At 54.7% G+C, this 26,819-nt stretch overlaps 1 protein-coding gene across 2 annotated transcripts in view; it reads left to right on the plus strand.

The window, feature by feature from the left end:
- Positions 1–17,293, plus strand: part of ACSF3 (acyl-CoA synthetase family member 3) — a 44,471-nt gene extending 27,178 nt beyond the window's left edge. For both annotated transcript variants that reach the window (XM_019979985.2, XM_070770457.1), the window contains 4 exons: positions 7,122–7,248; positions 14,226–14,360; positions 14,692–14,803; positions 16,969–17,293. In XM_019979985.2, the coding sequence (XP_019835544.1) occupies positions 7,122–7,248; positions 14,226–14,360; positions 14,692–14,803; positions 16,969–17,116 (522 nt within the window). In that variant the 3' untranslated portion in view covers positions 17,117–17,293. The remainder of the gene's footprint in view (positions 1–7,121; positions 7,249–14,225; positions 14,361–14,691; positions 14,804–16,968) is intronic.
- Positions 17,294–26,819: the final 9,526 nt, after the last annotated feature.

The raw sequence follows: 26,819 nt of genomic DNA on the forward strand, positions 1-26,819 counted from the left end.
TCATGTATGTTTTTTAATCTAATTTGAAGTTTGTCTTCTAATTGTTATATTTAGAGCGCCATGTACATTTAATGTGACTGTTGATATGTTTGAATTTAAACCTCTCATTTGTTATTTGCTTACGGTTCTGGCCCTCAGTTTCTCATTGCTTGGCTTTCATCCAACTGCCCTGTTTGGGGTCATTTTTTTAGTATTCCATTTTAATTTGTCTGCTGAGTTTTTGAACATACATCTTGCAGTTTTTAGTAATTGGTCTAAGGATTACAAAATACATGGTTCACGGTTTGAGATCTACTTAGACTCAACATTGTGACACTTCCAGCAGGACACAGAACTCCTACTACTGCAAAGAAAAGGTAATCATCGCTCATGTCAGTGCTGAGGCTGACAAGGACCCACATGATGGGCGTAGGGACCCCTCGTGGGATATGCAGAAGGCAGAGAGACTGGGCTCAGCCCTGAAAAGAGCGTCAGCAAGAGGGGGTGACAGCCAAGGAGCAGTGGGGGTCACTGGATGGAAGTTTACTAAGAGGAAACCTCATGGGTCAGGGGGATCCTGGCTAAACAGGATCCTAACAGGATTTGTACTGAAGGCTGGCTGGGTGGGTGGTCAGCCATCACCAGCGAGGTGGCAGAGGACGAGGAACCGGACAGATAGGAGGGTGAGCAGATATCCGAGTGGAGGGGCCTCTCACTAAACTGACTTAGCTGAGTTCTTGCTAAAACTGGCTTTCATAGGAAGTACACTTTAGCTCAGTTTGTAAAGAATCTGCCTGCAATGCAGTTTGATTCCTGGGTCAGGAAGATCTGCTGGAAAAGGGTTAGGCTACCCACTCCAGTATTCTTGGGCTTCCCTTGTGGTTCAGCTAGTAAAGAATCCACCTGCAATGCAGGAGACCTGGGTTTGATCCCTGGATTGGGAAGACCCCCTGGAGAAGGGAAAGGCTACCCATTCCAGTATTCTGCCCTGGAGAATTCCATGGACTGTATAGTCCATGGAGTCGCAAAGAGTCGGACACGACTGAGCGACTTTCACTTTCACTTTCACCCTGATGGGCCCAGGAGAGGTTTAGGAGGCTGACTGCAGTTGAATGGAGCAGTGGGTCTTTGTCATACCACATGGGTCACTGTGCCTTCTCCCTTTTAGGTTATCGTTGTCATACATAATGGTGCCGTGTATGGCAAGCTTCCTTAGACAGTGGTACAATTTTTGCATTCAGTGGTCAAAAATTCACAATGAAAAGAAGAGTCGGTTTTATTCAACCAAATATTTACCAATTCTGTTGCTTTTCCTTTACTTCTGATCTCCCAGGTTCAATCTGACTCAGGAATTTTGTAGTAACTTTTCTAGGTCAGATCTGCTGATAAAAGATTCTTTTCTTTCTTCATCTAAGACTGTCTTTTCTTTATCTTCATTCTTGAAAGTTCACTGGATTTGGAATTCTGGGTTGTCAATTATTTCAATGCCTAAAACATGTTATTCTGTTTTGTTTTTTCTGGTCTCCACTGTTTCTGCAGAGAAGTCAGTAGTTGTTTGAATGCCTCAAAGTTATGCCCTGATATCAAGAGTTTTGTCTTTCTTTTTAGTTTTCAGTGATTGGATTATATGTCTTGGCTTGTATTTCTTTGGGTTTATTTGGGGCTCATGGAGCTTCTTGAGTCTTGAATCTTGAGCTTCTTGAATACATTTATGTATTTCACCAAACTTGAGGGATTTTAAGCCAAATTTTATCAAATATCTTTGTGTCCCTAGCTTTTCCTCTTCTGGGAATTTGATATCATGACTGTTAGCCCTTGTGATACTGGTCTTGGCTTCTCATTACTGGTTTATTTTTTCCGGTAGTTTTTCTCCTATTCAAGTTGAGTAATATCTATTGCTGTTTCTTCAGGTTCTACGATTCTCTCCTTTGTGCTCTCCATTTTGCTACTTAGCCCATTCAGCATGTTAGTCACTTCAGTTCAGTCGCTCAGTCGTGTCCGACTATTTGCGACCCCAAGAATCACAGCATGCCAGGCCTCCCTGTCCATCACCAACTCCTGGAGTTCACTCAAACTCATGTCCATCGAGTCGGTGATGCCATCCAGCCATCTTATCTTCTGTCGTCCCCTTCTCCTCCTGCCCCCAAGCCCTCCAAGCATCAGGGTCTTTTCCAATGAGTCAACTCTTCGCATAAGGTGGCCAAAGTATTGGAGTTTCAGCTTCAGCATCTGTCCTTCCAATGAACACCCAGGACTGATCTCCTTTAAGATGGGCTGATTGGATCTCCTTGCAGTCCAAGGGGCTCTCAAGAGTCTTCTCCAACACCACAGTTCAAAAGCATCAATTCTTCAGTGCTCAGCTTTCTTCACAGTCCAACTCTCATATCCATACATGACCACTGGAAAAACCATAGCCTTGACTAGACCAACCTTTGTTGGCAAAGTAATATCTCTGCTTTTCAATATACTGTCTAGGTTGGTCATAATTTTCCTTCCAAGGAGTAAGCGTCTTTTAATTTCATGGCTGCAGCCAGCATCTGCAGTGCTTTTGGAGCCTAAAAAATAAAGTCTGACACTGTTTCCACTGTTTCCTCATCTATTTCCCAAGAAGTGATGGGAACAGATGCCATGATCTTCGTTTTCTGAATGTTGAGCTTTAAGCCAACTTTTTCACTCTCCTCTTTCACTTTCATCAAGAGGCTTTTTAGTTCCTCTTCACTTTCTGCCATAAGGGTGGTGTCATCTGCATATCTGAGGTTGTTGATATTTCTTCTGGCAATCTTGATTCCAGCTTGTGCTTCTTGCAGCCCAGCGTTTCTCATGATGTACTCTGCATATAAGTTAAATAAGCAGGGTGACAATATACAGCCTTGACGTATTCCTTTTCCTATTTGGAACCAGTCTGTTGTTCCATGTCCAATTCTAACTGTTCCTTCCTGACCTGCATATAGGTTTCTCAAGAGGCAGGTCAGGTGGTCTGGTATTCCCATCTCTAAGAATTTTCCACAGTTTATTGTGATCCACACAGTCAAAGGCTTTGGCATAGTCAATAAAGCAGAAATAGATGTTTTTCTGGAACTCTCTTGCTTTTTCTGTGATCCAACAGATGTTGTCAATTTGATCTCTGGTTCCTCTGCCTTTCCTAAAACTAACTTGAACATCTGGAGGTTCACAGTTCACATACTGGTGAAGCCTGGCTTGGAGAATTTTGAGCATTACTTTACTAGCGTGTGAGATGAGTGCAATTGTGCGGTGAGCATTCTTTGGCATTGCCTTTCTTAGGGAGTGGAATGAAAACTGACCTTTTCCAGTCTTGTGGCCACTGCTGAGTTTTCCAAATTTTCTGGCATATTGAGTGCAGCACTTTCACAGCATCATCTTTCAGGAGTTGAAGTAGCTCAGCTGGAATTCCATCACCTCCACTAGCTTTGTTTGTAGTGATGCTTTCTAAGGCCCACTTGACTTCACATTCCAGGATGTCTGGCTCTAGGTGAGTGATCATACCATTGTGATTATCTTGGTCGTGAAGCTCTTTTTTGTACAGTTCTTCTGTGTATTCTTGCCACCTCTTCTTAATATCTTCTGCTTCTGTTAGGTCCATACCATTTCTGTCCTTTATCGAGCCCATCTTTGCATGAAATGTTCCCTTGGTATCTCTAATTTTCTTGAAGAGATCTCTAGTCTCCCATTCTGTTGTTTTCCTCTATTTCTTTGCATTGATCGGTGAGGAAGGCTTTCTTATCTCTCCTTGCTATTCTTTGGAACTCTGCATTCAGATGCTTATATCTTTCCTTTTCTCCTTTGCTTCTCACTTCTTTTCTTTTCACAGCTATTTGTAAGTCCTCCTCAGACAGCCATTTTGCTTTTTTGCATTTCTTTTCCACGGGGATGGTCTTGATCCCTATCTCCTGTACAATGTCACGAACCTCCATCCATGGTTCATCAGGCACTCTATCTATCAGATCTAGTCCCTTAAATCTGTTTCTCACTTCCACTGTATAATCATAAGGGATTTGATTTAGGTCATACCTGAATGGTCTAGTGGTTTTCCCCACTTTCTTCAATTTACGTCTAAATTTGGCAATAAGGAGTTCATGATCTGAGCCACAGTCAGCTCCCGGTCTTGTTTTCACTGACTGTATAGAGCTTCTCCATCTTTGGCTGCAAAGAATATAATCAATCTGATATTGGTGTTGACCATCTGGTAATGTCCATGTGTAGAGTCTTCTCTTGTGTTCTTGGAAGAGAGTGTTTGTTATGACCAGTGCGTTCTCTTGGCAAAACTCTATTAGCCTTTGCCCTGCTTCATTCTGTACTCCAAGGCCAAATTTGCCTGTTACTCCAGATGTTTCTTGACTTCCTACTTTTGCATTCCAGTCCCCTATAATGAAAAGGACATCTTTTTTGGGTGTTAGTTCTAAAAGGTCTGTAGGTCTTTATAGAACCATTCAACTTCAGTTTCTTCAGTGTTACTGGTTGGGGCATAGGCTTGGATTACCACGATATTGAATGGTTTGCCTTGGAAACGAACAGAGATCATTCTGTCATTTTTGAGATTGCATCCAAGTACTGCATTTCGGACTCTTTTGTTGACTGTGATGGCTACTCCATTTCTTCTAAGGGATTCCTGCCCACAGTAGTAGATATAATGGTCATCTGAGTTAAATTCACCCATTCCAGTCCATTTTAGTTCGCTGATTCCTAGAATGTCGACATTCACTCTTGCCATCTCCTGTTTGACCACTTCCAATTTGCCTTGATTCATGGACCTGACATTCCAGGTTCCTATGCAATATTGCTCTTTACAGCATCAGACCTTGCTTCTATCACCAGTCACATCCACAACTGGGAATTGTTTTTGCTTTGGCTCCATCCCTTCATTCTTTCTGGAGTTATTTCTCCACTGATCTCCAGTAGCATATTGGGCACCTACCGACCTGGGGAGTTCCTCTTTCAGTATCCTATCATTTTGCCTTTTCATACTGTTCATGGGGTTCTCAGGGCAAGAATACTGAAGTGGTTTGCCATTCCCTTCTCCAGTGGACCACATTCTGTCAGACCTCTCCATCATGACCCTCCCGTGTTGGGTGGCCCCACACAGCATGGCTTAGTTTCATTGAGTTAGACAAGGCTGTGGTCCTAGTGTGATTAGATGGACTAGTTTTCTGTGAGTATGGTTTCAGTGTGTCTGCACTCTGATGCCCTCTCACAACACCTACCATCTTACTTGGGTTTCTCTTACCTTGGACGTGGGGTATCTTTTCACGGCTGCTCCAGCAAAGCGCAGCAGCTGCTCCTTACCTTGGACGAGGGGTATCTCCTCACAGCTACCCCTCCTGACCTTGGATGTAGAGTAGCTCCTCTCGGCCCTCCTGCACCCGCGCAGCTGCCTCCCCTTAGATGTGGAGTTGCTCCTCTCAGCCGCCTCCCCTGACCTCGGGCATGTGGTAGCTCCTCTCGGCCGCCGTTTGTCACTTAGTCATGTCCAACTCTTTGTGACCCCATGACTGTAGCCCACCAGGCTCCTCTGTCTGTGGGATTTCCCAGGCAAGAATACTGGAGTGGGTTGCCATTTCCTTCTCTAAGGGATCTTCCCAAGCCAGGGATTGAACCCGGGTCTCTGACATTGCAGGCAGCTTCTTTGCCATCTGAGCCACCAGGGAGCCCATTCAGTAAGTTTTCCTTGTTTCTCTTGTAGTTTTAGTTCTAAAATTTCCGTTTGGTTCTGCCCTGTGTCTTTTATTTCTCAGCTGAAACTTTGTATCCCCTGTATTTGCAGTGTTTGCTCTTACCTGTTAGAGCATGTTGATAATCTGTGCTTCAGCATCTTTCTTAGGCGCACCGAGTACCTGTGCCATCTGGTGCTGTCCCATACTGATGCCCTTTTCCCATAAGAGTTGGCACTTTCTTGGCATTTCACGTGCTGAGTTAATTTTGTATTGTGTCCTAGACACTCTGTATTGTGTTATGAGACTCTGGATCTTGTTCACGTCCAATGGAGAGGTCGGTATTTTTCTGTTACTGTTATCTAGTTGGTCTAAGTCTGCAGCCTGCCATCTCTGGGGTCGGTTTCCACGTCAGTTTCATTTTCACAGCCTCTGTTTACTGTGCATACCAGCCCTGCAGACGTGGCACCCTGTGGCCAGGCCGACGTTAGCAGTGCAGCAGATGAATGATGGCAGTGGGAAAAATGGTGAAATTCAAATAAAGTCTGTGGTGTAATTGAAAAAACAAACACCTCCTCTGAGCAGACTGGATGGCAGAAGCCCCTCTGGCCTGGAACACGCAGCCCAGTCCCCCTGGGTGACATCAGTCCTGTGTGGGAGCCAGGCGGTGGGGAGGGTCCCCTTGCTGTCCACCCGCTGTGTCAGTCCCAGGGGCATTCAGCTTTCCATCCAGGCCTCAGACAACTCAGACAATTCTACAGCACATTTCCAAGGGTCTCTTTTCTTTAAAATAGGGGGATGTTCTCCCCCACGAAAAGTTCATCTCAGGTGGGACCTGATGAGCCAGGCAGGGTTTTCCAGGGGCACTTGGTCTCATGGATCGTAGTTACATTGCTGTCAGGCAAGCCATGAGTGTGGAGCCAGTGAGGCCCCACTGAACGTGGTTCCGCCTTTGCTCTGTCCTTTTCCAGCATCACAGACCCCGACTCCATGTCTTAGAACACCCAGACCCCTTCCACCCTCACTGTGCCCATAGCTGGGAGACTGTAGGGTCCCTGTTCATGACTGCCTGGCTCTCCCAGGCACCCGGCTCCTCCCACCATAACCCCCATGGGCCCCCTTCCCGCCCAGCAAAGCTGCTGATCCTGAGCTCTTCCCAGCAGCCATGGCGGATGTGGGCAGCTGCCCACTTCTCCCGTGTCCAAGGTCGGTCTAAAAGACACCCTGAAGACAGTTTCACAAGAGCGTGGCCCTCAGAAGTGGACAGACAGGCCAATCAGGCCAGGCTGTGAGCTCTGGGACGGGGTGGGCACAGAGGCCTTGGGCAGCGTTTCTGAGTGGGGCGTGGAAGCTGGTTGGTGCTTCCCATCAAAGCATCTAATCTCAGGAGAGCATATGGGCCTCGGGAGGAACTGGAGTGGTAGAGATCAGCCTGAAGGGGTGAACTCTGATGCCTACCTTTGTCTTTCACCACAGGTGACCCCAGGGTTCGAGGAGAAAGAGGGTGAACTCCTGGTCAGGGGGCCCTCTGTGTTTCGAGAATACTGGGACAAGCCGGAGGAAACGAAAGCCGCCTTCACCTCAGACGGCTGGTTCAAAACAGGTAGGCGGGTGGGTCCAGAGGGGACGAAGAGGAGCCAGTACCGCTGCAGCAGGACACCCCCAGAATCCTCCCTAGAGAGGGGAAGGGGGCACTTTGCATCTCCTGTCTTTAAAGCTGTACCCCCGACACTGTACCCTAGCCCCCCGCAGCCTCTGGAAAGAAGATCCTGAGGCTGTGAGCTTCGGGGGCCAGCTTCCCCCAGCCCTGTGGCCAGACTCTGGCCCTGTCCCTTGCCCAGCCGCCCTGCACGTGGTGGTCCATCTGCCCCTCAAGGGTCAGGATTCCCCTCCTGAGGGACCGCTTCTCTCCACATCAGAGACCCTCCCTGCCTTCCCATCCCCACTCCCCCTGCTTTGTAGCCCCTCCCCCACCCCCACAGAAGGAGTTTGCTTGCGGTTTGGTTTGGTCCCCTGAAGTCTGCTCTCTGTCACCTGCCTGCACAGTGTGTGTAGCCAGAGCCTGGGGCCCTGTGCAAGGGCAGGCAGGGGTCCCCCGACGTCCGTGCACCCAGAAACTGCTCTGAGGTGCCTCACCACCCCCCCGCCCCGACCCCCATGCCCCTCTCCTTGGTCCCATTGGTCCCATCGAGTATGAGGCCAATTCTGCAGATACTGGAAGTGTTCGAGTTTGTAGCTGCACGGGATTCACTGGTGTGTGCTCACACAGGACACTCCCAGCAGTTCCTGACAGCCAGGAGAGGGGCTCCGGGCATTTGTCCTTTGCTTGTTGCCTATCTGAATTTCTAAAACTTGCATGCTGAGCACGCATTATGTCACAATTATCTTAATAATCTTAAAGCAATATTTTCCCAAAAGAAAGGCCTGCTCCTCTGTCATCATGAGACGGCCTCCTAATTAGAAACGCACCTCTTGACAGTTCCTCTGTGGGCAGCAGAGCGGAGGAGAGAGTGAGGCGCAGCCGTGAGGGCACACGGGTGCGTCTGGGGGTGGGAGAGGCAGTGGTCGTGCCCTTGGCCTGGTGACCCCCTGGGAACCACTCCAGGCCGAGGCACACACATGAGTCTTCATGGGCTCAGGCAGCGTGGGTTCTCAGGGTAGAATTCACTCTCTAGTCTGCCACCATCGTGGGCCTCAGGTCACTGGGTGACAGAGCAGGGCCATGCGCATACCCCCCAGCAGTCCTGGGGTGCTGGGGGCCGTCAGGTGGGGCTCGAGGAGGGGAGGGGGCAGATGAGAGTTCCCCAGAGCAGAGCAGAGGCCTGCTCCAGGGGCCCTGGGTGGTGCCGGCAGAGAGCTCAGTGGTTGGGCCCCGGGGCCGGGGCAGCTGTTCATGCATTCCAGCTTCCCTTTGTAAACGTTGAATTCGTACAGGCCGGCCTGGTGGCAACAAGATTACCACTGCCCTTTAAACGCAGGGTTTAAGAAATACAACTTTAGGCTCATCCTGCTTTTGTGTGTCCCTCCTGGAGCCCTCTGAGCATCCTGACTTGGAAATCTGACTTCTTTGTGGGCATCTTCCTTTATTTTTAAACTCAGCTAAAGCTGCAGTCTATTTCTTTAAAAGCACAGGAACCAAAGCCCTGTGGACTTTGCCAATAGCAGGGCTCGCGCATGCTGGGCCAGCAGCGTGCAAAGTGAGGGGCAGTCAGCATAACACGTCTCAGTCCCTGGTCGTGATGAATATTTCAGTTGAAAGGAATAGCATGCATTAATTATCGTAAAGAGATGTCTTTAGGAGAAAATCATTTTGAAATTCAGTTTAATTTCATTGTAATGCACAGCAAACAGGAAGGGAGTCTGTGTGTTTAATTGGCTCTCGGGGGTGAGGCCTGGAAGCCGCGTGCCTTTGTCACAGGCCATTAGTGATACAGGCTGCATAATGTGCGCGGCAATCAGCGCACAGCTGCCGCTCCTGCGGGGCAAGCGAGCGGGATATTAAGTAGAAATCAGGATGAATTAAACTTAACCCTTTCCCCGACCAGCCCTCCTGCCACACACATTCTGGCCCAGGCTGCAGGGGGCTGTGTCCGGGGCTTCTCAGAGGATGAGGGGAGAGAGGCCGCCCTCCCCCGCCTGCACAGAGCTCAGTTTCCATCGCCGGGAGCTCCCTGCCAGCCCCTGGGGTCCTGGCTGCTGTTCAGGCAGGAAATCAGAGCCTCTCTTCTGGAGCACCCCCGATGATGACCCTGACTGCATCCCGCCTTCCACGCGTGCATGTGCACAGGCTCAGTGCTGGCCCCCGGGGAGGGGGGGAACGGTGATGCCCGAACTCCCTCCTCAGGGCTTTACACTGACCCCGCTGTCAAAAACGAGGATGCGGGACAGATGGATGTAAGGACACAGGATGAAGCTAAAGATAGAGATGAGGACATAGACAACCTGGGACAGAGACGATGACCGAGACAGAGCCGAGGACACGGGACAGACATGGGGACACGGCACGCATAAGGGAATGCAGACCTGAGCCGAGCCAGCGCCGCAATCGTCCTGCCCTCTGGACGCAGTAGAGTGACTGGCAACTGAACAAGGAAACAGAAACATCACCTCTGCCTTATTCTAGAGAAGATCTCCTGGGGCTTCTCTGGTGGCCCAGGAGTAAAGAATCTGCCTGCCAACAGAGACACGGGTCCATCCCTGACTCGGGAGGATCCCACATGCCATGGAGGAGCTGAGCCCATGTGCCCTAGAGCCCAGGCTCTGCAGTAAGAGAGGCCACCACAGTGAGAGGTCTGCTCGCTCGCCACAACTAGAGAAAAGCCTGCCCACCAGCGAAGACCCAGCACAGCCACAGTTAAATTAAGCGTATGAAAAAAGAGACAAAGTCTCTACCCTTTAAAGGTTTCATCACACAGTTTGCTGTTAGTGACATAGGAGATGGAGCATCCCTGATGATAAACCCACACATTTGTGGAAGGAGCTCAGGTAACTGGGGTAGGGTGTGTAAGAAGCCCACCAGGATGTAACAGGGTACCTGGCACTGAGTTGATGATCCCTTTTTCTTCTGTTAACGAAAACACAATGATATTATCAGAGAAAAACTTTAAAGGGTATTTATCTAAGAAAGAAGGTTCACCAGCAGAAAACAGAAGGGAGCCGTTCCGTGGCCCTCTGCACACTCGGCTGAGCGTGGGGTCCACTGAGAGGTTGGGGAGCCTGGGACATGAGGGCTGACCCAGGCTGAGAGAGTGGCCCCCTGCGCCCAGAGCCCAGGAGGAAAATAAGGCCACAGGCAAGCGGAGGGGAAGTGCGGTCGGCCATAAAAATGCAGAAACTGTTTCACTTCCCAGTGGTGAAAGGCAAGTATGGAGACAGACTCCATCCACCAAACTGGCAGAGACTCTTCTGGAGCTGACGCTCAGTGCTGCGGGGTGGGTGCTTGGCTCCCGCGGGCGGGGTGCATGTCAGGAGGGCTCCTGGGAATCCATTCACAGACAGAGGTGTAGGCTGCTGGGTTCATGGGCGCCTCGGGTGCGTCCAACCCGCAGAGGATTGCGAGCCTTCCACACCCACGGCCCGAGTGATCCCAGCCTCAGGGAGCCCTGTTGGCATGTGCCACACACGCGTGTCTGCGGGCATGCACAGCCGTCACGGACGGGTTTGCGCACCATGCACAGGACACTGGCTGCTGTCTCTGCATGATTCCCTCTAGGCCTTTGTTTCTCTCAGCAGAATTTCCTGGGTGAGCTCCGCCGCCACAGGTGAGGGTGAGACGCTCTCAGTTGTGTGAGACGAAGGCCCCCCCCCCGCCCCGCCCCGGCGCTCACCCTGCGCCAGGCTCACCTGCCCCGCGCTCACCCGGTGCACACTCAGCTCTGACACATTTTTTCCGTAACCTGTGCATCCGTTGTGACCAACAACAGTCAGGAATCAGGCAGCATATTGATCAGGCAGGGTTTCTTGTTAGGGTGTGACAGCGTGTGTAGCTGGAGGATGTCGACCCCTTTGCGGCTGCTGACCGTGAATGATTAGCACATGCCCGCCCCCCGGCAGGGCCCTCCAGACCCCCAGGACGTGCGGTGCGGGCAGACTGCTGACCCACTGGCCCCGGCCACCCCGCGGGGCACAGCCCGTGTGGCGCACTGTGGTGCTGCCTGGCGGCCGTCCCTTTGTGTGGGCTTTACTTTGTGTGTCTCGTGAAACCCTTTGTTCCCCGGTGGTCGCCGAGACCTGCTTCTCTGTGTTCTTCTGGCACACCCTGCTTTGCTTCACCTGGCAAAGCTCCTGTGCGGACGGTGGGTCCCATCCCATCTCACTCCTGCTGGGCCTCGGTGCTGCCCTTTGGCCTCCGTGTCTGCCCAGGCTGGCCCAGGCCTCTGGGCAGAGGGTCCTTGTTTTCATCAAGGTCCCATACGGGCAGCTGGGAGACTCCAGCCGTCTGTCAGGTTTGGGGAGGAGCCCTCGTACCCCAGCTGTGTCCATGCTGGCGGCTGGAGGCCACCCAGGGACTGCCAGACAGTGGACACACTGTTCGGGGCTTCCTGAGTTGGGGTGCTTGTCTGTCCAGCCCCACCAAGAGATCCCCCAGGGCTCCCCCTCCCCCACACCAGCATACAGCTTCCACCCACCTCCTTCCTCCAGGGTCACGTCTGTCCCTGCAGCCCTGAGTCCTCCTCCTCGGCTCGGGCCATGTTCCCAGGAGCCTCTGAAGTGGGCAGCAGGAGGTGCACTCCGGAGAGCTGTGTCACCGGCATACTCATCTGGCTGGGCCGAGCTGGGCACAGAGCTCTAGTGTCCAGCTTTCAAGGGCACTGCTGGCCGCAGCCGCGTTGCTCCTGGTGCATCGTGACCTTTCCCCCCTCTTGAGTCCCTTTGCCCTGGGAGCCCTTTGGTCGACAAGCCCCCTGCCTCTGGGGCTCTGACTGTCCTCGTCTCGCTAGTGCGCTTGATGGCTGCATTCTCCTCTCCGATGTCCAGCGGGGGTCGGGGGCTGAGAGCAGGAGGTGGGTTGGGGGTGGGCTCCGTGCTGCCGTCCACCCGCTCTGTCCCCAGAGCGTGAGCGGCAGCCGTGGACTGAGGGCCAGTGCCCCTGCGCCCTGCTCTCAGCCATCTTCTGAGCCTCCCCCAGGGTACCTGCCAGCCTGGCTGTAAATGGTCCACAGAGTCTGTCTACCTTCCTTCCAGCTGCCAGTCTTCTCCCCAACACGCCCTCTCCCGTCCCCTCTGCTTTGGTGCCTTAAAAAAACCAGTTGCTGTTGACTTTATTTCAAGAGGGAGCAGTCTGAGCTGTGTGTTGAGGCAGGCCCCGCTCAAGGGAGGTGTCGTGTGTCCGTTTTCCTTCTGTTCTTCTTGGCCTCCTGCTGGGCTATGCCGAGGGGCGCAGACCCACCGGGACCTTCTGCCTCCATCCTCATGTTCTGCGTCCGTCTGTCTGTCTCAAATCTCCGTCTTCCTCCCTCTTATGAGGATGTTGTGACCAGTTTGAGGCCACCAGGGAATCAAGGACCTCCATGACGTGTATCCTTACTTCCTGCCTGACGGTGACCCCAGGGAGTAGCAGGGCCTCCCTCACCCAGCACACAGGCCCGGGACCTCCCCGGTCCATCGTCCGTATGTCCTTCCACCAGCCCTGCCATCTCGGGGCTGGCTTTGCTCAAAGACCCTAGTCTCAGTGCTCTTCATGTGGCTGGAGGAGGTCAGTAAGTGGACCACCTGGTGTGCAGGGTCGAGGCGGGGTGCCAGGCAGCTAGTGAGGCCATGGGAGTGATGTCTGAGCGGAGCGGCGGGCGGACAGGTGGAGAAGCAGACGCTGCAGGTGGGCGGTGGGTGTGAGCGCCCCCGGGCAAGGGGCGTGGCTGGGGGTCTGCCAGAGGACGTGGGTGTGGTCGTTGGGAGCTCTCGCCCTGGGTTTAGTTGACATCAGAGCAAGGAGGGTGCAGGTGTTGTGGCCAGGAGCCCTGAGGCCACCTTAGCCTTGGTGTGGGCATTGGGGGTGTCCCTGGTGGGACTAGGTGTGGGATGCGGAGCCCAGGGCAGGGCAGTGACCCCCACACCCCTGGGTCTCTGGCAGGCGGAGGCCAGTGGGAGCCAGGTCTGGAAGCCACAGGAGGGACCACCCTGGGCTGGGGTTGATACTCAGGGATGGAGGAGCCGTCCTGTGTGGAGGGGACACGGCCAGAGCCAGAGCCGCGTACCAGGGCCCTGGTGGGCCTCGGGGGGTGGGGCACCCTGCGTCCTGTCCCTGCAACCTGCCTGTCACTCCTGTCACACGCGTCCTTCCCCGCCATCCACCTACCCATCACGCATCCGGGACCGCGGTGGCTCCCAGGGCCTCCCCTTCATCCTGCTTCATGTTGGGCAGGAGGGCCCCCACCTCAGGAGCCCAGCTCCCGCCGCGGCCAGCTGGGCACAGCCATCCATCTTGTTTAATAGGCTGGAGCGCCCCGCGCGGCTGGGCTCCGGGAGAGCGAGCTGATGGATGGGCCTCCTGCGTTGGACGGCAATGTATCATGAAATATTGATTTATTCCAGCTAATCACCCGCGTGAAGTGTGTGAGAGCAGACGGTGGTGCATCAGTGCGGCTCTCAGAGCACGGGCGGGCGTTCCCATGTGCCCAGTCTCACACGTGCGTGCACACTTGTGTGAGCGCGTTCACCCTCAGCCCTGCTCCCCCTGTGCCCACGATGCCCCAGTGGGCATGTGCCCTGTGCCCTTGCTGGGGTGGGAAGCACCCACACTGAGCATGGCAGGGGGGGTCCCTTCCTCCTGCCAGATCCCCCACGTGACACCATGTGTGGCCCACGTCCTGTCGGGAAGGGTCTACCCTGATGCCCACGCCAGGCCCTTCTGTGGCTGGAACCCAGGGAGGCCCCATGGCTTGTACGTCCTGCCTCTGTGGTCCTGGGAAGCTGTGGGCTATTTCACGATGGTCCTTGTGGGATGTGGCCACATAGGCGTCTGTGTGGGCATCACGCAAGGCCCCAGCTGTCCACGTGGCACTGGCCGGCTTGTTCCAGAGAGATGTAGACGCCCCGAGACACAGGGCCACACCCAACCAGCTGACCCAGGCCTCTCCCCAGGTGACACGGTAGTGTTCAAGGATGGCTGCTACTGGATCCGTGGCCGCACCTCTGTGGATATCATCAAGAGCGGCGGCTACAAGGTTAGCGCCCTGGAAGTGGAGCGGCTCCTGCTGGCCCACCCCAGCATCACCGGTGAGTGGCCCTGTGACCCTGCCCTTCGGCTGACACAGCTGCCCTCGGCTTCCCAGGCCATCTTGGGACTGGTCCAGATGTGGCTTCCTGTGTGTGTCAAGGCACACCATCTGGTCCTCCGCTCCCCTCGCAGCTCCCCATCTCAGGTCCAGGCTGGCCAGTGCAGGCCATGACCCCGTGGTCAGGAGTGGTGGTGTCCCGGGCTGTCCTGACACCCTAGGGGTGCCCTGTGCCCACGTTTCTAGCCACTCGGGCTTCTCTGGGCCCTTCCTGCAGCCTTCAGTGCTCGTCCTCTTGTGTCCTGAGATCCCTCCCTCTGCTTCCTCCACAGACGTGGCTGTGATTGGAGTTCCAGACATGACATGGGGCCAGCGGGTCACCGCAGTGGTGACCCTTCAAGAGGGCCACTCGCTGTCCCACCGGGAGCTCAAGGAGTGGGCCAGGTGAGGGCTGAGCTATGTGGTCCTTATGGGAGCTGCCCCCCAACCCCGCCATACACACAGACACTCGAGGCGTGAAGGACCCCAAGACAGCTGTGTAATGATGGCTAGCGGGCAACATGGTCCTTACAGGAGCTGCCCCCACATACATAGACATAAGTGTGAAGGTAGTCCTTAAGGAGCTGCTCCCTCCCCCACACGGACACATGTGAGGCATGAAGGACCCCAAGAAGGCTGCGTTGTGATGGCAGGAGCAGATGTAGGACCCTGACCCCTGGCTTAGGTCTGAGCTTCCCAGGCAGGTTCTGAGGCAGACAGGGGACCTGTGAGCGCCTGCGTCCTCTCCTGGGTGTAGGAGGGACCTCGTCAGGGAAGGTCCATTCACAGAGCCTAGCTCAGAGGACGCTGGGGCAGGCTGAACAGGCTGGGGGCACCGCTGAGCTCAGGGCATTGCAGGGGCCTGTGGGTGCTCGCTGCCAGCTGAGCTCAGAAAGAAGCTGTTAGTTCTGTCCCCAGGTTCTCTATCTTAGATGTAGGAGGTTCCTCCCTCTCCCCTCCCCACCCCACCCCCTCCTTCTGCTGCTTCCTCGACACTGAAGATACTTGTGGCTCTCCCAGCGGGGTCTCGGGAGCAGTCGGAGTCCTTGTTTATCGGGCAGCACAGCTGGGCCATTAGATTCCCCTGGATTTGCAGAATCACAGCTGGAACGTTATAGTTTCACAAAGGCGTGAGCAGGATTCTAGTTGGCTTTGCTGCTTTGGTTAAACAGTTGCTTTGTTAAAAGGCAGAGCTCACCATCCTGTGCTGAGAGCGGGTCTCCTGGCATTAGAGGGGCTCCTTGTCGCCCCAGGCTCCCGGCATCCCTCCATGGGGTCTGCTGCCTGCCGAGAGCTTGGGGTCCTGGGAGATGCTCCCCGCAGGGTGGGCCTGGGGCAGCTGGGACGCTGGGCTTTGTGTCTCACACAAGGCAGCCATGGATGGTGACCCCACAACTGCCCACCCCATGGATGGAGAGCAAAGGTCCTCCTCTCAGAGGGCAGGGCCGGCTCCAGATCTGTCTACACCCCTGGTGGGGGAGTATGCAGGAGGGGCCTCACTCCAGTCCTTCTTGACACTGGCTCAGTGAAGCTGCTGTTCCTATGTCATGTCTGTTGCCATATAAGGGTCTTTTTTAAGATTATTTTAAAATCATGTTTTCCCTTCTGCTGCTATTTTTCATTCTTGAAGATTCTTGCTTCACAGTCTGTCTGCCCCCCAGTAAAGGTCCGTCCTGCCCCTTCCCCCAGACTGCTGTGCTCCTAGAGGAGTTGGGGGAAGCTGGCAGCCACGCCCTCCCCAGCTCAGGCACTGTGAATCTAGGGGTGCGCGTGGCTTGGGGCTGGGCGGCAACACCACATTCCCAGGTCTGGACATGGCCTGCCCATCACACTGTCCAGTCACAGAAGCCCATGTGAGGCTTACACCCCCTGGGCAGGGGCGGGGGGTTAGTTCAGGAATCCCATGCCCAGATGGAGCTCTGCGGGATCAGGTATCAAGCAGGGACGATGCTCCCAAGGCACTGAACAGTGGGGATTTCCCTGCAGGGAAGCTCTGGAACAAACAGCTCAGCTCTGCAGGGTTCCCACTCAGGCGGCACTTTGCCCTGACCAGTTCCTCCCAGACCACTTGCTGAGCTGATGCTCTCCAGAGGAGAACGGGTCTGTTCTCAGAAATGGCGAGCTCACAGGCTTTTAGACTGCTCCTCTCCATGCCTGCGACTTCTGTTCCCGTTTTGGTGACTATGGGTTGGGGTTCGGGCTGTGCGTCCTGCCTCTGTTGCCCCCCTGCCCCAGGCAGCACCTGTGCTTCTGCTGGTCTCTTACAAAGGGGCCCGTGTGCGGCCATGGCGCAGGGAGCTCTGCCCAGGATAGCCGCGGTGCCTGCAGCCTCAGCGTGGGGTTCAGAGCTGACCGCGGCTATTCACAGGAGGATGCCTCATCAACGGGGCCCCTCCCACTCTGTGGGCTTTGGCTCTGGTGTGGGCGGGGCAGTGCTGGCCAGTGTGCATGCATGGTCAGGACACCCAGAGGTGTGCGAGGTGCCAACCACCCCCCTCCAGTAACCTCCCACTGGGGAAAGGTGCCAACCATCCCTGCGGCCCCTGCACTCAGGCCCCTTGTCTCTGCAGAGGCGTCCTGGCCCCATACGCTGTGCCCTCGGAGCTGCTGCTGGTGGAGGAGATCCCGCGGAACCAGATGGGGAAGGTCAACAAGCGAGACCTCGTCCGGCAGCTTTACCCGCATGAGAAGGGCGCCCCCGAGGCCGGGAGCCAGTGAGCCAGCCTCCCGCGCAGCCAGAATGAAACCACCTTAAACCCTGCAATGGCATCGTGGCTGTAGCCACACCCCACAGTTCCATATGCTCTGCACCCCTAACCCCCAGGTCCCAGTGTGTCCAGAGGTGTCTCGGGGAAGCCGGTCTCCCTGGAAACTCAATAAAGGCCTCACAGAGAAGCCAGTGCCTGTCCGGCAATCCCGCCTGGGTCTCTGTGGTCCCTGCCCTCGCATGGGGAGGGCGCGGTCTGCATATGTGTGCACACTGCAGGGCAGGGTGAACAGCGGCCCTGGGCGTCCAGGGGAGGGCGTTTCCCACAACAAGAGTGGGTGGCTGTGGGGTCACCCTGTGACCCTGGCCGAGGCTCACTAGGCCTTCAGGGCCAGGGCCGTGGCTCAGGCGACCAGAGGGCAGGGAGTGCCTGACTTTTGGCCCCAGAGTGGCCACCTAGACCAGGGTCGGGCTGGGAGCCAGTATCTGGGGCTCTGGGGCCACTTGTTCCCAGTTGTGGCTGCAGCCTGTATCCCACCATCCTCAGGGTCCAGAGTGCTCAGTAGCCAGAAGTTGACCACAAACGGCCCCACTACTGCACCCCTGACCCTTGACCCCTCTGTTCCCCTGTACTGTTCCTCTGCAACACCCCCAGCCCGCTCCGGTCTTTGTCTGGATGTCTCTCTCTCCTTCCTAGACCCCCACTGGCCCCTGCTGCCCGGCCCCAGGCCCCCCTGCCCTCCCCAGCCAAAGGCAGAGGTGCCCTGGGAGGCCCAAGGGTCGGGGGGAGGCTGAGCAGGAACCAGGACAGAGCCGAGGCCCAGGTGGGAAGCATGTGGGGCCAGGGGCCCTGTTCCACCCTGTGTGCACGGCCCGAGACTGCCTGAGGCCAGCCCCGGGCACATCCACCTCAGCACCCTCTGGCGAGAGGCCTGGCCATGCACAGTCGCCGCCTATGCAGCAGGCTGGCCTCCCCGGCTGGGCGCTGGCCGGTGGCCAGTCCTCTTGGGCGGCACTGGACCTCTGGGTCCCGCTGTTTCTCACGTTGCCGGCTCTTCACCTGATCCCACTGGCTGACTCTGGCTGAGGGGGCTGCGGGGTAACAGCTAGTCGTTCTTTAAGTGCTTAGTTCTTTAGTGCTTACTTCTTTTTGTCCAGAAAAAGCATCGGCAGGTTGGACAAGGCGTGGTGTCCACTCAGGAAAGTGTGAATCAGGAGTCAGTTTCGGTTGCCTAGTGATGTCACTCCTATAATTAGGTTCTTGTAAGGTTAGAGGGAGAGGAGCTGCCTTCACCATGCCAAACCTGCCACAGACACCTGGAGATGGACTCCCCACACACTGGCCAGGGGTCTCACTTAGGGCTCTGAGGGAGGGTGAGGCTGGCCTGAGACCCCCAGGGCCAGTGGTCTCCTCGGTCGGGCTGGGCTGTCTTTGGTGGTGGATTTGGGCTCTTCAGGGGTTACTGGTTTATTCAGAGTTCTTACTTCCATTTCATGACCTGAATCTTCTATAAAGCTATTTACTTCATCCAGGTTTCAGACCTCCTGGCACGAAGTCACTCACCAGTCTTGCTGGTGCGTCTGGTTGGCTCTCCTTTTTGTTGGCTCATCCTCCTCCCAATTTCTTCTGTTTCTTTAGCGTCTCTTTTCCTGGTGGCTGACTGGACCTGCCCCGACTGTCTTCACCTGGCTGTTCTCCTAACCCCTTCCTGGGCACCTCCCTCCCCATCCAGCTCCAAACTCTGGGTCACTTCTGCTTTGAGATTTTTCCTTAATTTTTAAAATTTGCTTTGTTTTTGGCTGCACTGGGTCTTCGTTGCTGCGTGAGGCTTTCTCTAGTTTCGGCGAGCCAGGGCTACTCTCCAGTTGTGTGCGGGCTTCCTGTGGTGGCGGCTTCTCTCATTGCAGTGGACAGGCTTGAGAGCACAGACTCAGTAGTTGGGGCTCCCGGGCTTAGTTGCTCCACAGCACGTGGAATCCTCCTTTAACCAGGGATCGAGCCGATTTTTAATCACTGGACCACCAGGGAAGTCTGCTGCTTTGATTTACTTTCTTAACCCGTGAGTGATGAAGGCATGTCCTGTGTCCACCATTTCCCCACTGGTCTCTGCCGTGACCCCGAGAATGTGGGCCATGGGGCTCCAGTGCTTTGGAGTTCCTGGTACCTCCTGTGCCCCCTTCACAGCAGCAACTTCTGTCCCTTCAGGAGGCTGCTCTTCTGATGTGTTTCAGCAGTAGGTGCTTAGCCCCTGGTCATACTCCATTATTACATATCAGTTCAATTCAGTCGTTCAGTCATGTGGCTGACTCTTTGCGACCCCATGGACTGCAGCACGCCAGGCTTCCCTGTCTATCACCTACTCCCGGAGCTTGCTCAAACTCATGTCCGTCCAGTCGGTGATGCCATCCAACCATCTCACCCTCCATTGTCCCCTTCATTCCTTCCAATGAATATTCAGGACTGATTTCCTTTAGGATTGACTGGTTTGATCTCCACAGTCCAAGGGACTCACAAGAGTCTTCTCCAACACCACATTTCAAATTACATATGGAGTCTCTCTTTATCTCTGTTTGAGTTTCCCTGTTAAGTCACACACTGTCTGAGTTCAGTACTGCCGTGCGGCTTCTGGGGTTGGCGTTTGCTCTGTCCCTGCGCTCCTTCACACCCCACCCCCTGTAGCTGTACTGTCTGCTGTACTGTCCTGTGAGCAGCGCAACTAGGTCTGATGTTTTTACTCCAGTGTCTTCTTTAGTGAACAAGTGCAGTGCATTTATTGTTACTGTTGATGTCTTTGGATTTATCTCCACAATCCCTAGTTGTGTTCTCTGCCTCCACCTTAGGAATGTGGGGTTGCTGTTTTGCCTTCTCTTTCATTGTAGTAATAAACTTCTCTACTTTTTTCTCTTTGTTTGTTTCGAAATTATAAACTAAAGTTCTGTTTTTTGAGTACCCTTAAGACATTTAAATACTTGCTAATATTAAAAAGCAGAGACATTACTTTGCCAACAAAGGTCTGATAGTCGAAGCTATGGTTTTTCCAGTAGTCATGTATGGATGAGAGAGTTGGACTATAAAGAAAGCTGAGTGCCAAAGAATTGATGCTTTTGAACCATGGTGTTGGAGAAGACTACTGAGAGTCCCTTGGACTACAAGGAGATCCAACCAGTCCATCCTAAAGGAAATCAGTCCTGAATATTCATTGGAAGGACTGATGCTGAAACTGAAGCTCCAATACTTTGGCCATCTCATGAGAAGAACTGACTCATTTGAAAAGACCCTGATGCTGGGAAAGATTGAAGGTAGGAGGAGAAGGGGATGACAGAGGGTGAGATGGTTGGATGGCGTCGCCAACTCTATGGACATGAGTTTGAACAAGTTTGGAGAGTTGATAATGGACAGGAAGCCTGGTGTGCTGCAGTCCATGGGGTTGCAGAGTCAGACACGACTGAGCAACTAAACTGATAAAGTCTAAGTTCTTCGCGGTTTTGCGGCACTGGGCTCCCCCATGGCCAGGATGATGCCTGCCAGTACCTGCCCCGCTGCCATCTCAATAGGTTTCTATAACAGTTCAGTTTTGTTTTTGATACAAAAATTAATAGGCTTCAGGGCTTCCCTGGTGGTCCAGTGGTTAAGAGTCCACTTGTCAGTGCAGGGGCATGGGTTTGATCCCTGGATCACTGGACTGAGAAGATCGCACAGACCTAGAGGCAACTAAGGCCGTGTGCCACAGCTACTGAGCTTGAGCTCTGGATCCTGAGAACTGCAGCTACTGCGGCTGCACACCTGGAGCCTGTGCTCCACAACAGGAGAAGCCACAGCAGTGAGAGGTCTGCACACCACAACCGGAGAGTAGCCCCTCCCTGTGACTAGAGAAAAGCCAATGCAGCAACTAAGCCCAGCACAGACAAATAAAAATTTTAAAAATTACTATACTTTTCCATAGTCAGTCATTAAGTTTACTGAAGTTTTATCCACTTCTTGGTTTAATGGGATTTCATTTTAACCAGAAATTCTCTGCAGTTGTTTCAAGAATGCAGCTGAGGGTTTTTACAAGTCTCTACTTTTCCTCACTCTCGAATGACGGACGGGCTGTCTGCTCCTCTGGTGCCAAAAAGGTTTTCCTTGTCCTGGACACCGGTAAGTGTCTGCCTCACTCACGCCTAGGACAGAGCCCTGAGGGCCTGGGTGGGGGCAGGTCCAGAGGACTGGCAGGAGGGGAGCGACAGTCTGGGAAGTTCTGGTCCCAGCAGTCGGGATGGAGAACGTGTGGGGAAAGGGGCGGAGGTGGGGCTGGGATACCTGCCAGGTACGCACAGGCTCTTAGCTTTCAGGAGCGAGCGGGACTTCAGGACCAAGGAGAGTGGCCGGAATGTAAGACTCTTCTCCAGTAGAGGCTAGAAGGCTGCTAGCTGGGCGTTGCTCAGTAGGGCCCGGGCCTACAGCTCCAACCAGTGCAGGTCTCTCCCTGGACATCCTGCCAGGGTCCTGTGTCTGGAGGAGAAAGGCCGACAGGAAGGGCCCAGGTCCCCAAGCGCACCCAGCCCGCATCTTCCTTCTCAGGCGGGGACCAGGAGAGGGACGGCCTGCTGAGTGGGCGGGGCAATGAGCTCCCGCCCTTGGGGGTGGGCGGGGCGGGGAGCTTCCCCGCCCTCAGGGTAGGCGGGGCGGAGTCCTCTTACAGTGGCTGATTTAATCTGAATGGCGGTTAATGTGGTTTACGTGGCAGTTTGGGATCCTTTGCTCCCAAGTTTGTCACTAGTCCTCTTGGTATTGATTGAGAGAAAGTGTTGCTGGTGCCCAGTTGGGCGGGCTGGGGATAGGGGGAGAGAGTCTGCCTGGGCAGACGGGAACCCCACGTTCCTTCTGGAGGTCCCTCCTGGCGCACCGCATGTCCCCCTCCCATGCCAGCACCCCTCCATTCTTCCTGGCCCTCACCAGCTCTGATTGGGGAAGTTACCAAGGAGCAGCTGCACTGGTGGCATCTCTGGAACGCCTGGGAAGAGCCAAGAGGCAGATGAAAGGACTGGTACCCTGCAGCCCAGGGAGCCTGTGGTGCCCGAGGCGCCCGGAACAGCCCCTGACCTTCCCTCCCCTCTCCCCAGGCCAGAAGGATCAGCCACTGAGCAGCCTCATTTGCCAGAGCCCATTATTGGATCATAGAGAAAGCAAGGGTATTCCAGAAAAACATCTGCTTCATTGTGTGGATCACAACAAACTGTGGAAAATTCTTAAAGAGATGAGAATACCAGGCCACCTTACCTGCCTCCTGAAAAACCTGTATGCAGGTCAAGAAACAACAGTTAGAACCAGACATGGAACAATAGACTGGTTCAAAATTGGGAAAGGGGTATGACAAGACTGTATATTGTCACCCTGCTTATTTAACTTACGTGCAGAGTACATCCTACAAAATGCTGGGCTGGATGAGTCACAACCTGGAATCAAGATTGCCAGGAGAAATACCAACAACCTCAGATTTGCAGATGATACCACTCTTGTGGCAGAAATCAAAGAGGAACTAAAGAGCCTCTTGATGAGGGTGCAAGAAGAGAGGCCTCTGCTATGGCCCCAGGAGCTCCACATTGGAACCAAGAGCCCCAGGCAGCACCATGGGTTTCGCCTGACATTTTCTTCATGCCCACCAGGAGCACAAAAAGAAAGTGAAAAAGCTGGCTTAAAACCCAACATTCAAAAAATTAAGGTCATAGCATCTGATCCTGTTACTTCATGGCAAATAGAAGGGGAAAAAGTGGATGCAGTGACAGATTTTCTTTTCTTGGGCTCTGAAATCACTGTGGACAGTGCCTGCAGCCACGAAATCAAAAGATGCTTGCTCATTGGAAGAAAAACTTTGACAAACCTAGACTGCATATTAAAAAGCAGATACATCACTTGGCCAACAAAGGTCCATATAGTCAATGGTTTTTCCATATGGTTTTTCCAGCAGTCATGTATGGATGTGACAGTGGACTGCAAAGAAGGCTGAGCGCTAAAGAACTGATGCTTTCAAATAGTGGTGCTGGAGAAGACTCTTGAGAGTCCCTGGACTGCAAGGAGAGAAAACCAGTCAATCCTAAAGGAAATCAACCCTGAATATTCATTGTAAGGACTGATGCTGAAGCTCCAATACTTTGATCACCTGATGCAAAGAGCCCACTCGTTGGAAAAGACCCTGATTGCTAGGAAAGATTGAATGCAAAAGAAGGGGGCGACAGAGAATGAGATGGTTAGATGGCATCACCAACTCAATGGACATGAATCTGAGCAAACTCCGGGAGATAGTGGAGGACATGGAAGCCGGGTGTGCTGCAGTCCATGGGGTCCCACAGATTTGGACAGGACTTAGGGACTAAACAATAACATCCCCCCAGTTTCTTCCAGACGAGGACCCTCTCCAGCCCAGGCTGGCACCAGGTGCACATGGCATGCACAGGGCGTGGCTTATGAGGCTGTGACATGACGTGTGTGCAGGACATAGGCTCACTGAGGCCTCTGAGTGAGCAGGATAGAGGAGTGCACTCCTGCCTGAAGTCTTAGGGTGCAGGGGTGCCTTGGCCCTGCCCACTTGGTCGAGGTTTTTACTGGAGTGGGATTTTCCATGAGAGCCACCCTCTGGGGGTGCCAGTTATGTTTACGAATTGCTTTCAAGCCTGACAATTTGAGCCCAGAGACCTCTGTTCGCTGGCCTGTCCTGCACTGCATCAGTGTGGCTGGGCCTGCTGCCCTGGACCTTGCAGGTCCTCGCTGTGGCCTGAGGCTCAGGCTGGCCTCAGGAGCTTGGGATTCTGGCGGGGCAGCCTGGCTCGGTCATTGAAGATGCCACTTGGCAGAGGCCATGCCCCCTAGACTCAGGGCCGGCCCCTTCAGGGAGGACCAGACAACCGCCTCCACCTTACCTGGAGCCACACTGTCCTCTGCTGGTGTTTCTGGGCATAGCATGGATAGATAGAGGAGAGATCCCTGCCCTCCTACTCCAGTACCTGCTGGGACCCTTCATCCCTTGTGTCAGGACAGCTGGGCAGGAAGGACCCTGGTCCCAGAAGCTGGAGGCGGGGGGGGGGGAGGGGGGGGGTGGAGGGCGGCCGGGGCGGGGGGTAATTTGAAACTCAGAGACAGCCCTGGGGATGGCTGGTACAGAGCCTACTGCCCCAGGGCCTCTAGCCCGGCTCCCATTTTCTCAGGGCTGTAGGGCCAGTGGGAGCTGCCAGTACCCCCAGCTCCTGCTCTGTCTTCTGTCTCTGTCCATTTGTTTGTCCAAAGTCTTCTGTGCACCCAATACTTTAGAAACAGTTTGAGAATGACCATTCAGTGTGTGTTTGGGAGCCGTCACTGGGCTCCAGAATAGGCAAGGCCCCCCCAAACTTGCCTGCAGACACTCATACCTGTGCGGTCCTGGGAGGCCCTGCCTGGCTGTGCTGTGGCCGCCAGGGGGCGCGCACAGTCTGGACGGGGTAGTGACACCCTGCGCTCCCCACGCTCCAGCCCACCCTGCTGTCCTCTCTGACCCTGGGCCCCATTTAAAGGACAAGAAGCCCTCTTCAGGCAGCGGGTCAGGACCCTCCCAGATCTGCCCCATTGTTTGCCTGTCTCCATGAAGACCGCCCCCCCACCCCATCCCCCACCAGCCCCGCAACACTCATGCTGCCTCACCATATTGGGATCTGTTGGTGTCTGACTTCCCAGGGAGGGCAGCCTTGGAGAGCTGATGCCCCAGAGCCTGGAAGGGGCCTGGAAACCGCACGGTGGGAGGGTTGGGAAGGGAGAGACAGGGAAGGAGGAAGAGGGGAGGGAGTGTCTGCCTCCACCCAGCCTCTAGACCAGGCTTGAACTTGGAAGGGGCGAGGGCCTTGCTGCCTGTTGCCTGGGATCCTTCCCAGACCCCACCAGGATTGGCTGTGCCACCTTGGCCTCTGGCTCCTTGCCTGGTAAAGTGGGGTCCCAGAGGGTCCAGCCACTGTGAGGTGAGGTCAGTGCCTGGCCCCCTGGAGTAGCACTGCCCTTGACAGTTGTTGCCAACAGCTGCCCCTGGGCACCTCCACCTGGACGACCACAGGCACTCCGTTCTTGTCCACGAGGAACCTGTCCTCACCCAGGTCAGTGCCTGGTGTCCAGGTCACCTCCTTTCTGTCCAATTCTCCTGAACCCCCAGGCATTCTCCCTCCCCCCTGTGTCCCCATTCTGGACACAGAGCCTGAACCCTGGGTGGGTAGGGGGGCACCGCTCTGTGCAGCCATCTGTCCCCTTGCCACACGACCCTAGCTGAGCCTCTCTTGCAGAATGGGCATGTGCACCATGGAGCCCTGGGCAGACTGGGCCAAGGGTGGGAGCATGAAGTTATCCCAGGGAGCCCAACAAGCAAATGCCCACTGAACACCAGCCGTGCGGCCCAGTTACACACCCGACTACATTGCCAGAAAGTTACTGTAAACTTAGCAGCTGAAACAACTTTATAACCTCACTGTTTTATTCTTTTACACATAATAATAATCCTTGTTACACTATCATTACGTTATTATTGATATAACTACATTATTTTTTAAAGTTATAGGAGCTTCACTTCCCTGCTGAAAGCCTCAGTGCCTCTCTTTTATCAAGAGAAAGCTGCAAATCCCTAAACAGGTGGATGAACCTCCCAAGGTTTGACCCCCACCTCCCACACCCCCTACACCTACTCCCTCCCCCAAGGCTCCCCCTAGTGGAGCCTCTGCCCTCCACCCAGTTCACAGGTGCCCAAGCCCCACCAAAATCAGGGGAGACCACCCCGGGGAAGGGGATCCAGACCCCTTGGAGCTGGGTGAGGGCACCCACACCTCAGGCCCCCCCACCCCATTGACACAGGACCCCAGGGAGGGTCTGCTGGTGGTGAAGGGTTGAACCCTGGGGTTGGCAGCCTGGGGCCTGCAGAGTTGGGAAGGGGAGGGGATGCCCAGAGGGTCAGTAGCCTTGAGTCCACTGGGAAAAAGGCCAACTAGCCCTGGCACCCTGGGGTGGACCAGTGCTGGATAGGCCCTCGAGGCTCAGACACAAGCAGTCAGCGGAGAGAACTTCCTGTGCAAGGGCCGGAGCTGGACTGGGCCCAGGCTTCTGCATCTCTTGGGCCACCCCACCCCCAGACCAGATCCAGCTCACCCTCCCCCTGGAGCCCCCATCCCGAGGCTGTTGAGCAGATAGATGGCGCAGAGCAGGGATGGACTAGAGAGAGGAGAGGGTGCCTGAGGGTAATCAGGGGACTTAGGCACTCAGGGCCCCCCTTACCCCCTTCTACCTCACCTATGGGGGCAGAAACCCAAAAGCATTCAGAGGGCTCCTCCTCCATCCGGGTTTGGGTCCCTGACCTCAGAGGCAGGACGGTGGCCTCCAGGAACTATTCAGCATCAGGGCCTCGGAGCCTGCAGATGGAAGGGACTCCCGCCCTCCACCCCCACCTTGGAGCCCTGAGTGCCAGGGATACAGTCACTGCCAGAGCCCCCGCCCCACGCCGGCAGCCTGGCCTCCTTCCAAGCAGGCTACAGGCACAGATGGTGCTGCACCTGCTCAATCTAGAGAGGAGGGCAGAGGCCCCATGCCTGCTTCTGCCGCGGAGACCAGCTCCCGCACAGGATACTCCTCACTCCCCTGCTCGAGGTCCGCAGGGCACCCCCTACCTCCCTACCTCCTGCCCTCCCCTGGTTCTGAGCGACACACCAGGAGGTAGGGGCTGGGAGGGGAGAGAC

Source organism: Bos indicus, chromosome 18 (genome assembly GCF_029378745.1).
Source record: "Bos indicus isolate NIAB-ARS_2022 breed Sahiwal x Tharparkar chromosome 18, NIAB-ARS_B.indTharparkar_mat_pri_1.0, whole genome shotgun sequence".
NCBI classification, from domain to species: Eukaryota; Metazoa; Chordata; class Mammalia; order Artiodactyla; family Bovidae; genus Bos; species Bos indicus.